Source organism: Typopeltis vanoorti, chromosome 13 (assembly GCF_054136105.1).
Source record: "Typopeltis vanoorti isolate ZY-2024b chromosome 13, IOZ_Tvanoo_1.0, whole genome shotgun sequence".
Lineage (NCBI taxonomy): Eukaryota > Metazoa > Arthropoda > Arachnida > Uropygi > Thelyphonidae > Typopeltis > Typopeltis vanoorti.
The window spans coordinates 76,678,860-76,696,512 of NC_143561.1; the positions used below are offsets into that span (position 1 = coordinate 76,678,860).

A 17,653-nucleotide genomic window follows, 5' to 3' on the forward strand; every position below is an offset into this window, starting at 1 on the left:
GCCATCACCATACCCTACATCCGTGGCACATCCGAAAAAATAGCCAAGATACTAAAACAGTACAACCTACTCACAGCATATAAGCCCCACCGCAAACTTGCTACCCTTATCCGTTCTACGAAAGATCAGCTCCCTCCTCTCTCTCTCTGCCAGGAGTTTACAAAGTACCCTGTTCCTGTAAGCTGGCATACTTTGGACAGACAGGCAGATCAGCATCCATCCATCTAGAGGAACACAAGTCTTACATCTTCAAACACAACTATGGCCATTCAGGCTTGGCTGACCATGTTTTGGACACCACCCACAGGGTATCATGGAAGAAAACCACCATGCTCCACCACAGCAAATTCAAGAAAGAGAGACTTTTCTTAGAAGCAGCAGCAGCTCTCAAAAGCCAACCAAATCTCAATAAATACGGTTGCATTAAGCTTCCGAAGATTTGGGAAACACTCATCACCAGAGTTCCCACCTTACATTCCAGGCCACCTACTACTGCCCTTAGAGGGCGCTCTACCTAAATAGGACTTTAGTGTCACCCACGTGGTTGGGCTTAGTATTGTTTGTTATTTGTGTATATGTTACATTAATTGTTTTTGTAATCCCTGTAGATGTTCTAGTGACTAGGACGAAATATAGGAAGTATTAAATTCTATTTTAAATCTTTTTGAGTGTTGTAAAAAAATCCATTAAGCCTCCAACATGATGTAGTACTCTGAGTATCATAAGCTGTTCTGAGAATTAGATAATCCAGCAACCCTATACTAGAGACCAAACATGGTATTTATTCAAGTCACACCAGACCACTGATAAACATGATCTCACTGTAAGTGACAAAAGTCTATCATGTAAAGATACAAACATCTGTGATATTGGGGGATTTAAATTCCCAATCTGATGATTGGGAGATAAAGTACTTCATCCAGTCATCAACCAGGGGCCATTAATGGATTTGTTAATCCTAATTTTTATTTATTTATTTTATTATAGTAATGAATAGATATATTTTTAAAGTATTGTCAATATTGAATAAAACTTAAAAAGTGATCCATTAGCAATTGCTTGTTTATGTGAGTATAAAGTTTAAAGATTTTAGCAGTCTGATGCCCTACAGGTATTGAAGAAAAAAAATTTATTAAAAAAATTAATCAAGTTTTCATCCATTTGTCTTTTGTACTAAGACTGATAAGCCTCTTATGAAAATATTTACTTTCACCTTATGTGAAGTTTATAGCCTATTACTAGTTTAATTTATTAACTGTTTAGTTGGAAGTTGCAATTATGATCATTTTTGTTTATCAGTATGATCACTTTATTATGATTACTGAGATGATACTTTTGCATTTTATATTATATTGGGTGTTTTTGTTCCTCTTACAGCATTATCTTCCTTAGCTTATGAAAAGGTATGCATTCTGTTTAATATTGGTGCAATGCAAAGTCAGATTGCTGCTGGCTATAGTGGCGATATCAGAAATGATGAATTATTAAAGTCAGCTGCTAAATATTTTCAGGTATTGTTTGTAAAATAAATTAAAGTGATAAATTAATTTTCTTTTGACATCATTTTATTATTGATTCACTATGAAAAAATTCATGTTAACATTTTTGGGGAACAAATCATTTTTCATTGTAATAAAATTTATAGACATCAGAATTCAAATGAAATAGTGCTATTTCTGGAAAAGGGAGGATATGCAAATATAAAGCTTAACAAGAATATAATATTTACTTTTTTTTTCATGAAATTTGTTATTTTATTTTATATGCAGTATAAATATTTATAAATGTAACAATAATAAAAAGCATTTCTATAAAAAAAAAAAATTAAGATAACCCAATTATTGCCAAATTTAGTATGATGGCCTTTTATTGCTATTTAGCAGATTTGGCACTGCCATAGGATACCTATAAACTACTTTTTGTATTCATCAAGATAGGAGCTTATGCTTCACCCCCCCCCTTTCCACACACAGACACTCACAAACTGCATTTGTTGATAAATGCTAAACAAAATCAGGGTTCTTAAATGATTGCTCATGACAGGAGCATTCATATTAAATTTTTTGTAAGAAATTTGTTTTAAGGTGTTTATGGAGAGAAGTGAAGTGGGATGCTGAGAAGAGAAGTAATCAACTGTTATATCAATCAGCACATGTAGAATGGCAGAATGTCATTCTAAGAAGCAATTATTGAAACATGTGGACAAGAAATTAATAATACTTTATAAAGAAATGACAATCTGAAACTATCAAACTAACTCAGTGCAATAACAATTCAAATACTGTTGAACAATAGCAGTACATTACAGAATGATACAAGCCACATATGTTGGTATTATAATATAGTATATTAGAGAGTGAAATATGATTTTAAAGAAATATATATTGCTGCTGACTTCCCAAATTTTTGATAAAAAAAAAATATAACAGCTCAAATTTGGGTGGTGTAACATTTTAGCACTCTCCTTGAATAAGCATTTAAATTTGTATCTGCAACAATGAAGTGGGTGAGTTAAAGTTAGAGAAATAAAGTTATAGAGAAAGTTAAAGAAGCAAATACATGAAAAAAAGTCATACAGGGTGTTCGGGATAAATTTGACAGTTTCGTAAGGAAAAAGAAAATCTTCTTTGTATCTATTAAATTTAATGAATTGACAAAAAAACATTACAGGCAGAGTTAATTACAATACTATCAACAAGATTTACTCAAAATAACCACCATTAGCATCGATCACAGCTTCAATTCTGCTTCGGAACCTCGAACAAGCTGATGCTACAGTCTCCCTGGGAAGGGCCGCAAAAACTGTTTTAATTTTATCCATTAACTGGGCTTTTGTATTACTGGAAGTGCGATTGGTGTCTTTTTCAACTGCACCCCATACAAAATAATCCATGGGGTTAAGGTCTGGGGAGTTTGGAGGCCAAACATTTGGACTGGTGAAGTCGTAGAAATTTTCAGACAACCATTTTTGACTTTTCCCAGAGGTGTGGCAAGGGGCCGAATCCTGCTGCCATACATACGGCCTACCATTGGCTACCCTTGTTATCCAGGGCTTGACTACAGTTAGCAACTCCACGAACAAAGCCCGAATTCCAATGCCAGGGTTCTTCAACACCTGTTCCTGCAGATTTGCGAGGAATTCTGCTGTACGAACGCAATCAGATCGTCTGCTAGGGATCTTTCTTCTTGCTACATCCTCGTAGTCACCATTGCAAGTCTCTAGTTCATGCCTGATTGTTTTTACTGTATTCAGGGAGCATTGGGCAGCAGTCGTAATATCCTTATTTTGATGGCGGGCACGAATCATCATGATACAAGTTATTCTCTTCCATGATTCAGGTGGGTTCCAGCTATCCATCCTTTCTGACATCTTGTATATGAATGAAGAAGGGTCCAAACTTTTAAATGAAGAGAAGTGTGTGTTAATACATGTAACTTACGGAAAAATATAATTAATTATAAATATGTCAAATTTATCCCGAACACCCTGTATAAGAAGTTGCTAGTAAGCCAGTATATGTTTTTGGGAAATATATAGAAAATTGTAAGAAAAACTAAGTTGCATGTAAAACTAGATACAGTAAACAAGTCATCAAAAAACTTGAAGAATATGGAAGGTAACTATCATGAAGGCAGTAAAATGTTTTGGAAGTGAAATAAATAGTAGCACAGCAGAATTAAAAATTGTAAAGGCAGGAAAAATAATTGGAAAAAAAGAAACTCTATATCTCTAAAGTAATGTTTATCAACACTACACACACCAGAAAGTCACTTGAAAACAGAGCTAGATAGCTGGGAGGAGACTCCGACATGGCCTGTAAGGAATGCAGAAAACTGACTAGTGTTTTTACCTAATGTATAACCTCACCTTGTGATGCTTTTCATTATTAGGTCTTCCCAGATACTAAAAAAGAAGGATGGGTTGAAAAATTGGAACTTAGCTGACCAAACTGTATTCTTTAGCATAAACCAAAGACAGAAAATTATAGTACAACATGTTACTAGCTGCAGTGTTTCTACATTAAACGAGGCTCAGCTATAATAAAGTGTGACATTGAATTCATTGGAAAAAAACTTAGTCCTGCACAAAAATTATTTTATTTTTAAAAGATTATACAAAGAAAGTTTGAAACCCACATTTCAGTCTGAACTAACAAAAATTATTACCTTAAACTTTCACAATTTTGAGAAGTCTTCTTAAGTAACACTTTTCATTTCCATGTTTCTGAAAATTGTAATAATTTAAATTTATTTCTTTGAATTCTGATAGCTGTAGATGGAGTTATTCTCCTACAGTTGATAGCATATACTGGCATGTGCTTGCAATTTACATGGCATTCTTGTGTTTATCTCTTTTCATTGGTATTGACAATGGGTGGGAAACCTAGCCAAAAATTCCACCATTATTAATTTTTTTCTAACATAAGTGTTATTCTGTTACTCTATAATTCTATCATTATAACAAATTCATTCACTATTATAAACTACTGAAAAGTCCTGACCAAAGTTTTTGCTATAGTGAGAGTTGACAACTACATATAGTTGATAGTGATCAGGGAAGGAGCAACTGTATTCAAAACTAAATGTATAAATACTTATTGAATGGGAGGCAGTTTCAAGTAGACTGACATGGGAAAATTTCAAAATGGAAGAGTTAAAAATTGAGACGTCCGCCTTTTGCCAAGTAGGTGCTACTTAAGAAAGAAGTAACAGTATTTTTCAAGGCAAGAGGACATCCAAATAGGGAATAAATACCAGACATAGAAGTGTTTTGGAAAACTTCAAGATCAAAGCTAATAATGGCAAATTTCTTTTAAGGATATGGACTTACCATTACTTATACAATGTTCCAACATAATGATATGCACAGAGCTATGCTGTGTAAAAGTAACAAAACAAAAGTCGTGTGAAGACGTTGGTAAAATTATTGAAGATAAATATCAGAAAGGTAGCAACATATTTTAGGGGCTGTTGACTTAGAAAGGAAGAAATAATACTTGCAAAAGGAATTGGAGATTGTAAAGATGACATAAAACTGAAGAGAAGAATACTCTCTGGATGTATGCAGTAATTACTCTGAAAGCTTGTTAAATGAGAACCATTGATAGTACAACAATAGAAAATAAGAGGGATGCAGTTGGGTGTGTGTGTGTGTCAATATTTGACACACACACACACACACACACACACACACACACACACACACAGTTGAAATAAATGATAATTTGGCAAAAATGATTAAATGTGGAGGTATGAAAATTTTATAGTGACTCTGCAATTCTAGCATTCAGTTTTACACTGCATGATTCAGAGTAGATCAGAAGGTCAAATTCCCTTAGTTTTTTGAACAGAGTTCTCATTGTACATTCTGTCAAAGATGATAATAATCAGTTAAAAATGAATGTAAGAATTATAATAGGAATTTTCCTGCTTGGTGTTCTACATAAGATTTCAGCAAGTATGTTTGAAGAGGCCAAGAAAAATCATGGGACATAAACTTGGGAAAAATTATCTGGGTTCAGACCACGTAGGAGTTTGTCAGGACCAGCATTTTTCAACACAAATTGTTGGAAATTAACAAAGATGTGTGTAAGTTTTATAGATAAAAAAAATCATGTGATAAGATGCCAAGAAAAAACTATTCAGAATGCTACAGTTATGTGGTATAATTGGGACGTTATACAGAGAAGTGCATAGTCTTCATTTAAACTTAAGTCTGGAGTTGGAATTGAAGAAGGTGTGAGAGTCTTACAGTGGCTGCACTGCATAGTTCAGAAGGCCTGGACAGAGGGACGAATTCCTGATGATTGGAGTAGAGCTCTCATAGTACCCATATATAAAAAGGGAAATAAAACTGCATGTGAGAATTACAGAGGTATTTCCTGACTGAGTGTTCCCACAAGATCTATGCAAGGATACTTGAGAAACGGTTGAGAAGAATTGTGGAAGAAAAGCTTGGTGAAGCACAAGCTGGATTCACTTTACGACAAATAGTCGAGAAAGCATGGGAATATAACAAAAATCTGTATTTAAGTTTTGTTGATTTGGAAAAGGCATATGACAAGGTGCCAAGAGAGAGAGAAGCTATTCAATATGCTGCAGTTATATGGTGTCAATGGGGCATTATATCAAGCTGTACTTAGTCTTTATTTGAGTTGTAAGTCAGCAGTTAGAATTGAAGGAAGTACAGGAAGATGGTTTAATGTTAAATCTGGTGTGAGACAAGGATGTACATTATCCCCTCTGTTATTCATTATCTATATGGATCACAAATTTGAAGGAAAGTGGTATTAAACATGATATCAAAATTGAAGATGTTAATGTCAGCTCTTTGCTTTATGCGGATGATGTTATACTTCTAAATAAATCTGCTACAAGTCTGCAAGATTCTCTGACTAAATTGAATAGCTGTTGTAATAGATATGGTATGAAGGTCAGCAATAAAAAGACAAAGACAATGAAAATAGGCAGAATCATTGAAATATCAACTGTGTTGTGAATGGAGAACCTGTGGAACAAGTAAAACATTTCAACTATTTAGGCACGATTTTTACTGAAGATGGTAAATTAAATATAGAAATTGACAACAGAATCAGGAAAGCTGATATGGTGGGAAGTCAATTGAATAAATTCATATGGAATAAGAGAGAAATTAGTCGGAACACTAAATTAGCTGTATACAAGACAGTGTTCAAACCAGTTTTAACTTATGGATCTGAGAGCTGGGTCAGAAGTAAAACACTTGACCAAAGACTAGAGACCACAGATATGAGAGTCCTGAGAAAGATTATAGGCGTGAACAGATGGCGTCAATGGCAATATCATATTAAAAACGAGGATATTAGGAAAGAATTTGACATTGTCAGCATCCAGGAATGCGTTAGCAGAGCTAATCTTAGGTGGTATGGTCACTTAAACAGAATGGGCGAGGAAAGATTGACAAAACAAGTATTCTCTGCCAGGTTGGCAGCAAAACGACCCAGAGGAAGACCAAGATATAGGTGGATTGATAGGTACGAAGTGCCTTAGACGATAGAAATATAAGATCTGATAATGTTGGAGTCTTGACAAGTAACAGGCTGATTTGGAAGAAAATTGTAGATAGGAAATTAATAATGATGTAATTTTTTTTCGTGTAGTACTATCATATCCTGTACACCCCGTGAGGGTACATAGCAGGAATTTGATGATGATGATGAAAGTACAGTAAGATGATTTGTAAAATCAGGGGTAAGACCAGAGTGCACACTGTCTCTACTCTTATTCATCATCTGCAAAAGATCACATTTTAAAGAAAAGTGGCATCTAAATTTGATTAATTCTTTTAAAGGTGATGATAGGTATTTTGGTAATGTTGCCATTGGAGGGGGGACCCTTTTTTACATCTTGGAGAATGTATATATTAATTAATAATTTTGTATAAAAATAAGAAGTAAGAAGACAAGGTATGAAAACAGGAATATTAGAACATTCTCAATGGTAAACCTCTACAATAAGTAAAATATTTCAGCTATTCAAGTGCAATTACTAGTGAAGATGGCAAATTAAATTTGGAAATAGGTAATAGAAAAAATAATGCCAGTGTGGTAAAGATCCAGGTGAATGAGTTTACATGGAATGAGAAAGAAATTAGTTAAAACATTAAACTAACAGTATACAGATGTGTTCAAACCAATTTTAACTTGTGGATCTAAAAGTTGGGTAAAAAATAGTTAATCAGTGACTAGACAATAGTTATAAGTTTGAAAAAAAAAAAATTAGATGAGTGAATAGTTGGTATCAATAGCATAATGATATGAAAAATGAAGAGTGAATTAAGAAGGAACTTTGGCATTAATGTTCAAAAAAATGTGAGCAGAGCTAATATAAGGTTAATTACTTAAACAGAATCAGAGAGGAAAGGTTAGCAATGCAGGTGTTTGATGCTAGGATGGCAGGGAAAATATCCTGAGAAAGATTGAGATCTAGGTGGATTGATGCATTAGTAGTACCTTAGACCAGTGGCTCCCAAACCGTGTGCTATGACACCCTGGAGCACTGCAACAAGCTCAAGGGGTTCCGAGAGGGAAACACAGTGATACTTGACATCTGTCAGGCACTGAGTGAGCTACTAGCACAAGGTAGTTCCTACAGTGTCCGACAGATGTATCTCAACATCAGATCATGCTATTTTCTTTTTAGTGATGTTTTGAACATTTTGAGATATGTTTGTTTACTTTTACTTTCGGCTATGCCACTAACTTCTCAAACTTTCTCGTTTCTTAGCTTTCACATGTAAATACTTGTCATTTTCACAGATTTTTGTCAGTAATCAAAATAATTAAAGAATGTTTTGATCAAGTGTTTGCAAGGTTTAGAGAAGTTCAGGGAATTATTTTGTTAATTTTTAGTCCTTGTGCACAAAAATGGAAAGGATTTTTGAACATTAATAAAGTAGAAAAGGATGATGAACCACAGACTAGAGGCAAAGGTACGGAGAAATAGAAATATAATACTTATCTAGAACTTTGGTTTTTACATCAGTAGATGTCAGTCATGAAGAGCACTACAGTGTATGTTATATCTGAAAGTTTTAGCTCCAGAGTGCATGCTTCCAGTGAATTAAAACCACTTAGACCAATTATCATAATGGCCAATAAATCCCATGATTAATTTACCAGAGAGTAAACAGAATTGAAAGAACAAAAAAGTACATGTTTAAATAAGCATCACTACCAAGCAATGCTTGCTAGCATCCTACAGCATGGCATATTATTACTATTATGTGATACCTCCAAGGAGTCCAAAGACTCATAGAGGGAGGGCACTGCTCTAGGGCTCTCCTTACCCACCACTCAATTCATCATCTACATCAACGCCATCTACTGCCCACCACCACTAGTATTTTTGGAATACTAGTGGTGGTAGGATTCGAATGTGTAGCCTTTTGGCTGGAGAGCAGATATGCTAACCACTCTGCCAACAAGGCCAACAAATAAAGTAAAACAGTAAAAAAGTGTAAAACACCTCTCACCATCATAGAACTGATTTTATTGGTTGCAGTGGATATGGTGAACATTTTGGTTGATGAATCTGTGGGAATGCTGCTTTCAAAGGTAAATCTTTATCTAACAATACTATCAATCATAGAATCCAACACATGGCTGAAGCTCTCAGTGATCAGCTAATTGAAACAATGAAAGGGAAGGAATTCAGGTTATTACAGCTAGATGAGGCAATGGACAGTAACAAGGATGCTTGTTGTATTTGCTACACATGCTTCATAGATGGTGACAAAATTGTGGAGACTTTCTTTTTTGTAAAATCATCACTGCAAATACAACGTCCCAAGACATGTCAGTTTTTTTTGCGTGTGTGAAAACAACTGACTCGCCAAGTGCATTAGCATCTGTACTGATGGTGGTCAAGCACGCACACACACACACATCCCATTAGTAATTATGGTTATTTAAGAATGAAATAAAGATATTGGTATTTCTTGCATTTTATAGTATTTTTTCAAACAACTGAGTTTTTAGGACACAAATACTTAGTAAGTAGTTTGGATCTAACTACTTAATAAACAGAACTGTTAGGTATTGATTTTGGCCTAGGGGTACTGTGAACCAAGAAAGTTTGGGACTCTGCCTTAGACAACCAAAATGCATCATCTGACAACATCGGGATCCTAAAAAATAACAGATTAATTAGAAAGAAAATTGTTGATAGGAAGTTGGCAATAATTGTAAACCTAATCATATCATACTATTGTAGTATTCGGTACCCACCCTCTTGTGAATAAGTGTATAAGCAATTTAATGATGATAGATGGTAAAATAATAGACTTTGCCATTATCTAGCTTTTGAATTTTAACATATTATTACAATATTAAGGTCAACAGTTTTAAAATGCTCTGCACTAAATGTCGTTCATGAATCCAAATTAACAGCCATTTTTGATTTATTTAATTTAACTGAGAAAGCTCAGTGTTTGTGACAGATAGCTCTCACAGAGTAAGCTTTAACTAATTTCCAATTAATACTGGATGAGCAACTGATCTCAAACTTCCAAGATTATGATTGGAGGATTTAGAAACATTTTTTGATTTGCAGAAGAAATCAAACATTGTAAATGTGATAATTGAAAGGAAAGACTGAAACTACAAACTGGTTATTCATGCGATGACTCAGATATTTTTCACAAATAATTGTAGTTGTCTAAGTTTATGAAAATGACAGTTTTATCAAGTCTGTAATCTCGAATATGTTTTCATATTAATAGCAATCAAGTGGGGTGTTTCAACATTTGAAGAACTCTGTGATGTCATGCATTCAACATGAACCAACTCCTGATCTTCATCCAGACACACTAGGTGCATTACAAGCAATCATGTTGGGTCAAGCTCAAGAAACTATTTTCCACAAGGCAGTTGCTGGTATAGTATTATTAGTTTTTTGTTTTTATTTTGCTTTATTGGTGAATTTTAATTTTTTCATCTATTTCAGTTTTATTATAACTCTTGTTAATTATTTTAACTGTATTGAATAAATAAGTGAATACTATGAATTTGGATTTCTGAAAATTATTTCCAAGTAGCTTTCAATATTCATAATAACAAAAAAATAAAGGCCTTAGTCTGATGGAAATCACGGCTTGACCCTGGTCTCTTGATCTGCCTGTAAGGTTACAAATTAAATGTTTAACATTACTAATTAAATTATGGATAGCCAGCAGTGATGATAGTGTGTTGGCTCTTTCAAATAAAATTGCAGATTATGAAAGTTGAAAGCTGAAAACAAGTTGAGCTTGTTATGAGTGTTAGTTAGAGAGTAAATAATGTTATATCATTGTTGTGTGGGTGATGTTTCTGTGTTGCTTAGTTTTTATATCTGAAAATGGAGCAACATAATTTGCTTCAGTTTTCTTTAAAATCAATTATGGTAACCTTTTCAATATCTGGGATGTGTTTTAATTGTGTGGTCATCATCAAATTCCTGCCATGTACCCTCAAGGGATGTACAGGATATGATAGTACTACATGAAAAAAATTACATTATTATTAATTTCCTATCTACAATTTTCTTCCAAATCAGTCTGTTACTTGTCAAGACTCCAACATTATCAGATCTTATATTTCTATCGTCTAAAGCACTTTGTACCGTATCAATCCACCTATATCTTGGTCTTCCTCTGGGTCGTTTTGCTGCCAACCTGGCAGAGAACACTTGTTTTGCTAATCTTTCTTGGCCCATTCTGTTTAAGTGACCATACCACCTGAGATTAGCTCTGCTAACGCATTCCTGGATGCTGACAATGTTAAGTATTTTCCTAACATCCTCGTTTTTAATATGATATTGCCATCTGTTCACGCCTATAATCTTTCTCAGGACTCTCATATCTGTGGTCTCTAGTCTTTGGTCAAGTGTTTTACTTCTGACCCAGCTCTCAGATCCATAAGTTAAAACTGGTTTGAACACTGTCTTGTATACAGCTAATTTAGTGTTCCGACTAATTTCTCTCTTATTCCATATAAAATTATTCAATTGACTTCCCACCATACCAGCTTTGCTGATTCTGTTGTCTATTTCTATATTTAATTTACCATCTTCAGTAAAAATCGTGCCTAAATAGTTAAATTGTTTTACTTGTTCCACAGGTTCTCCATTCACAACACAGTTGACATTTTCAATGATTCTGCCTATTTTCATTGTCTTTGTCTTTTTATTGCTGATCTTCATACCATATCTATTACAACAGCTACTCAATTTAGTCAGAGAATCTTGCAGACTTGTAGCAGATTTATTTAGAAGTATAACATCATCCGCATAAAGCAAAGAGCTGACATTAACATCTCCAATTTTGATATCATGTTTAATACCACTTTCCTTCATAATGTGATCCATATAGATAATGAATAACAGAGGGGATAATGTACATCCTTGTCTCACACCAGATTTAACATTAAACCATCTTCCTGTACTTCCTTCAATTCTAACTGCTGACTTACAACTCAAATAAAGACTAAGTATTGCTTGATATAATGCCCCATTGACAACATATAACTGCAGCGTATTGAATAGCTTCTCTCTTGGCACCTTGTCATATGCCTTTTCCAAATCGACAAAACTTAAATACAGATCTTTGTTATATTCCCATGATTTCTCAACTATTTGTTGTAAAGTGAAGATCTGATCCTGACCGCCTCTATTTGGCCTGAATCCAGCTGGTTCTTCACCAAGCTTTTCTTCCACAATTCTTCTCAACTGTTTCTGAAGTATACTTGCATAGATCTTGCCAGGAACACTCATTAGAGAAATACCTCTGTAATTCTCGCATGCAGTTTTATTTCCCTTTTTATATATGGGTACTATGGAGCTCTACTCCAATCATCGGGAATTCGTCCCTCTCTCCAGGCTTTCTGAACTATGCAGTGCAGCCACTGTAAGACTCTTATACCACCATACTTCAGCATTTCTGGTCGAATATCATCTACTCCTGCTGCCTTTTCACATTTCAAGCCTTTGATGGCTTTTTCTACTTCAAGTGTGGATATGTATTCCTGACTGCATGCCTGGTCAGTGTTTTTTTACCACTGTGCTATCATCACTGCTTGTTTCATTTAGCAGTCCCATTTTCATTTCACCTTTATCATCTCTAATTCCTTTTACAGCACTCTTTCCTCCATTCTTAAGCTTCTTCAACAACCTCCAGAATATTTTGCCACCTTCTTGATATTTATTTTCTATATTCTTGCCAAAGTCCTCCTATGACTTTTGTTTAGCTGGTTTTACACACTGTGTTTAGCTTTCTTACATTTGTCTCTGTATTCTGTAAGAGTAAAAGCTGACTTATTTGCCAGGAACTTTTGATATGCTTTCTTCTTTTCCTTCACTGCCTCTTTAACTTCCTGTGTCCACCAGGGAGTTCTGATTTTTTTTATCCTTGCACACAACCTCACCACATGTCTCTCTGGCAGAATCAACCAATGTTTCCTTCAGAGTTTGCCACTGAATCTCCAAGGTTTGATTCCTGTTCTCAAACTCTTTCATTTTCTTTTCAATAATCTTTCTGTATTTTAGTTTACAGTTCACATCTGAGAGCTGCTCAACTTTTATTCGCTTTAAAACTTTCTTACATGTTATTCTTTTCGATATGAAATTCAATTTTATCCTGCTCAAGACTAAATAGTGATCACTTCCAATTTCAAATCCTCTGTACACTCTGGTGTCCTGCACCAGGGAGAAAACATCCCTATCAACAATAACATAGTCAATGAGACTTTTCTTATTCCTAGCCTCTTCTCTCCATGTGAATTTGTGCACATTTTTATGTTGGAACATGGTGTTAGTAATAACCAGTCCATGTCCTGAGCAGAAATCCCACAGGTATTTGCCATTATTATTAGCTTTGCTCTTTTCTCCAAATTTTCCCAAAATATTTTTGTATGTCTCAGAATCATTTCCTACTCTGCTATTTAGATCCCCAACAAGGACCAACTTTTCATTTTTCATTGTGTCAGTTGCTTTTTCTAAAGCCTCAAAAAATTCTTCCACTTCTACCTTAGTAGAACCTTCTGTGGGACCATAGGCACAAATAAGTCTCATTGTCCAGTTCCCCATTCTCATATTTGCCCACATTACTCTACTTGAGACTGACTGCCATTCAAGAAGATTAGCCTCGTATTTTGTGTTGAATACTATGGCTACTCCTTCTTTTTCTTGATTGTCATTGCCTGAATATAACATTTTGTATTTATTGCTCAGAAAGATCTCACCAGTTTTGGGCTTTTTTGTTTCAGTCACCCCTATTATGTCGACCTGGTACTTATCTGATTCCTCAGCTAGCTCCATTTCTTTGCCATTCAGGCTTCTTATGTTGATAGTACCGATCTTTAACTCTGGTGATGTTGAGTTGGGGTTTATTTTCAGATTTGTTCCGGTAGCTGACTTTTCGCTGTTCGCCCTGGTTCCCTGGCGAAAACAACGGGGGCCTTGTTTAACCGGGCGATGTCCCAGCCGGCATGAAATTTTGTCATGTTGTACCATCATTCTATATTTTGGTTTAACCAATAAGAATACAATTTGGTCGGCTTAATCCTAAATTGCCAGCCCATCCTCGTCCGTTCAGTATCCAAGTAGATACTCAAACAGGGTGCGCCACGAGAAGGTGAGGATTGGACATTAGTTCAGAAGCCCTGGTCGGTTCTCCACATTCCTTTAAAGGCTATGTGGAGGTCTCCTCTCAGTTATTCAGCTTTGACCCTTAAGCACCCCTAATTGTGTGGTATGTAGCCTTTCAATTATTTCAGTAATGAGATTTTTGTTCTTTTTTGTTTTTGCCTTGTAATTTGTAAGTAGTCAGGTATGTAGGATATTACAATCACAGCAATGCTCAATTAAATATCATGATTTTGAAAAATGGATTGTGGATCCAATGTAGTTGGTATTGTTGTATCCAGGTTGACAGCTGAATTTGTAAATGTTATGGCATATATATATATATATATATAGTATGGTGTTATTCTGGTTTTGTAAAACTTAAAACTACAATAACAAAGTTTTAGTAAGTTTTGCAGATTTAATGGTAGCAAAGAAAATATTGCCAGTGGCAGAATATCTTCAAAGTGTGGGATTTCTTGATATCGTGTATTGGTTGATGAAGATTATTTGTAAGCATTAATAAATTGTGCTAATTATGACAATTTTTTTTTATATGGAAAGAATGAGAAGTTGTAATTTCCAATATTTGTAGGTCTATGATATACTTTTGTAATGAAATTCATGTGGTGATCTGATATTGTTAGTGTCCCATTTAAAAAAAAAAAAAAAAAAACTTGTTTGATAATGAATTTTAATCTAGGTTAAAGATGTTATGAGAATCAAATAGTATTGGTATGGAACTCTCATTACCCATACATCAGACATCAACATATTTACTTTATAAATCCCTATGGAAAGAGAGGAGGTAAGAGTTGTGATTCTAAGGAAAAGTTTGGCATGTTGTCCACTAATGTTTTGGCCCATTGGAAGATGGAAAATTCCTAAATATTTTGATTACAATTCAAAAAATTGGTTGAGATTATCATATTAATTAGAAAAAACATCAGAAGGGAAAGTTTAATATGTTTAAGCAGTGTGTAGATGATGTCTAGTTTGGGGAACAAAAGGGAGAAAGTATCAAAGGAAGAGAGAATATTGTTAGTTGATAAGATTATTTCTTTTATGTGAAAAAAAAAAAAGTTCACTGGTGTTTTTGATCATAAATCCTTGAATGTTTTTAGTAATTTTTTTTTTTAAATGTTGAGCTCATACATGAGAGGTTGGTTGATCAACCTATAGTAAATAAGTACATTAGTACCGTAAATGGGTAGTGGGTTGGGAAAGGAGAAACTTGTTTACATTTGATTTAAAAGCCTGTATATTATATTCCTTGGGAAATACATCAGGGGGAAGACTGTTCCACAATACAGCAGTAGCAGGAATGAAGGAGGAGGAGGAAAAGAAACTTGTTCTGTGGGTTTCAAGGTGTACTGTGAAAGAATGTTGGGTGGCAGCTGTATGTGTTCCAATGGGCTTAGTACCGAGTGGGGAATTATTGATGCTGTTTCAGATGAACGTTTGCCGTGGAAATATTTACAGAGTACACAAGTTGTAGAGACCAAACATCTGTATGAAAGTGAGGGAAGTGAATTGTTAAGAGATGATTCATTTATCAGTTTATTGCTCTCCTCTGTATTGAGTCAAGCATTTTGAGGGAAACTTTTAGGACCCCACTCCAAATGAGTGCAGTATTCGATAGCAGGGTGGATTTGTGATTTGTATAAGGTTAACAACTGTTCAGAGGTGAAGTAACATCTTGAGCAAAAGAGAAATCCTAGTTTTTTAAAAGCTGAGGATGCAGTGGCTGTGATGTGTTTGTCAGGAGAGGCGTGATGTCAGGGTAATTCCAAGAAGAGAAATCTCATCTTATCTGGAAATTTAAGTGTTATCAAAAATAATACTGGGGGAAAATGGTTCTTTTTTGTGAGAAATAAGACAGAACTAAGTTTTACTAGCATTGAAATTGACAAGGTTATCTGATCCCCATTGGAGGATGGCTTGGAGATCAGGATCGAGGACAGTGGCAATTGATGTTCTGTAGGTTGAGGCGAGTTGTGTAGAGTAAGGTTTATCAAATGAAATGGAGGAGTAAGTGTGCTGTCATCTGTAAAACTATATATGGGGTTAGAGGTCAACTGAAGTAGGTCATTGATATACAGAAGGAAGAGAGTGGGTGAGAGAAAAGAACCTCGTGGAACCCTGGCATTAGTTGGATGGTGAGAGGATAAGGAACAGTCTACCATCACACACAGTGTTCATTCAGACAGAAAGCTGGCAATCCAACTGCAGTCCAAATGATGGGAGTTTGCTTAGCACGTTTTTGTACCAGACCTGGTCAAAAGCTTTGGAGATATCAAGTATAATCATTAGAGATTTACCAAATTTCCATGGCATTTATCCAGAGATGGATGATATATGAGAGTAGATCTTCTGTTGATCAGCAGTGATAAAATCCATACTGGTAGTCACTTAATAGCTGGGTGCCTTCAAGGTAGTTGGAAATTGATGGGTTTTCTCCATCACTTTCGATAGGACTGAGGTGAGTGAGATAGGGCAGTAGTTAGATGTAGCTCTTCTTGGGAATGGGTTGAATATAGGCAAATTTCCAGGCTGTGGGATAGATACCAGTGGAGTAAGAGAGTATGTACAGATGGCATAGATGGGAGTCAGTTCTGGTGCATAAACCTACAGGACAATTGGAGGAATGCTATTCGGACCAGGAGCCTTTTTTGTATCTAATTTAGACAATGTCCGCACAGTTAACTGAGTTGCTATGCGCTTCCCAACTATATGCCTGGGAAAGGAGTGTTCTAGGTTTGATTCCCGTCGACGACGTGAGGAGCTTAAGGATTTTTCTCAGGCATAGCCAGTTAGTCGGTCTTGGGTGTGGACTGCAGGGTTTTTCTCCTCAGTTTATCTGGGGTTTTTCCTCCCACAAGCAGGCAAATCGGCTCCATGAACACGTGCATTTACAAACATATGACACATCGGGGGGGGGGGGGCATAGGGCTAGCCACTCTATCCTCAGAATGAGTACGGCTTAGAAGGGCTAAGGATAGCCCTGTAACAGGCCACTAGGCCTAATATGTGAAGGGAAGAAGAACTTAGACAATAGATTTCTGATCTCTTTCAGGCAAAAGGATATAGGGGCATTGCGCGTTGGGCTGCTGGAATGGTTTGGAGGCATTTATCATTGTTAGCTTGCATGCATTGAAGGCAAATTGAAACCAGGAGAGTGGCTTTTTCTGTGGGTGATGCAATAGAGCCATCTGGGTATGATAGGAGCGTGTATAGTGTTGGGCAAAAATTATAACCAATTGCTTTGGCAAGAGACAAAGAAGCACAACTGCCATTTGGGCAGACTGCAAATTTCCTGCCTTTTTGCCCATTCAAATTTTGTTTTCAAAGCATTGATAGTTTTCTTGCATCTATTTTGGACTTATGTGTAAGCAACGAAGGAAGATAGAGTTTTTGATGTAAGTCAGTAGTGGTATGCTTAATTTTTCTTTTGTACAGCCTTGGCACATCTTTTGGAGAACCAGAGTTTATTTATGGGACAGCAGTTCAGAGAAGT

At 35.5% G+C, this 17,653-nt stretch overlaps 1 protein-coding gene across 1 annotated transcript in view; it reads left to right on the forward strand.

Annotated features, from left to right (window-relative positions):
* Window positions 1-17,653, forward strand: part of ALiX (programmed cell death 6-interacting protein-like protein AliX) — a 200,917-nt gene that overhangs the window by 76,666 nt on the left and 106,598 nt on the right. Inside the window, exons 4-5 of the mRNA XM_090402630.1 lie at window positions 1,378-1,511; window positions 10,262-10,415. Of these exons, the coding sequence (XP_090258756.1) occupies window positions 1,378-1,511; window positions 10,262-10,415 (288 nt within the window). The remainder of the gene's footprint in view (window positions 1-1,377; window positions 1,512-10,261; window positions 10,416-17,653) is intronic.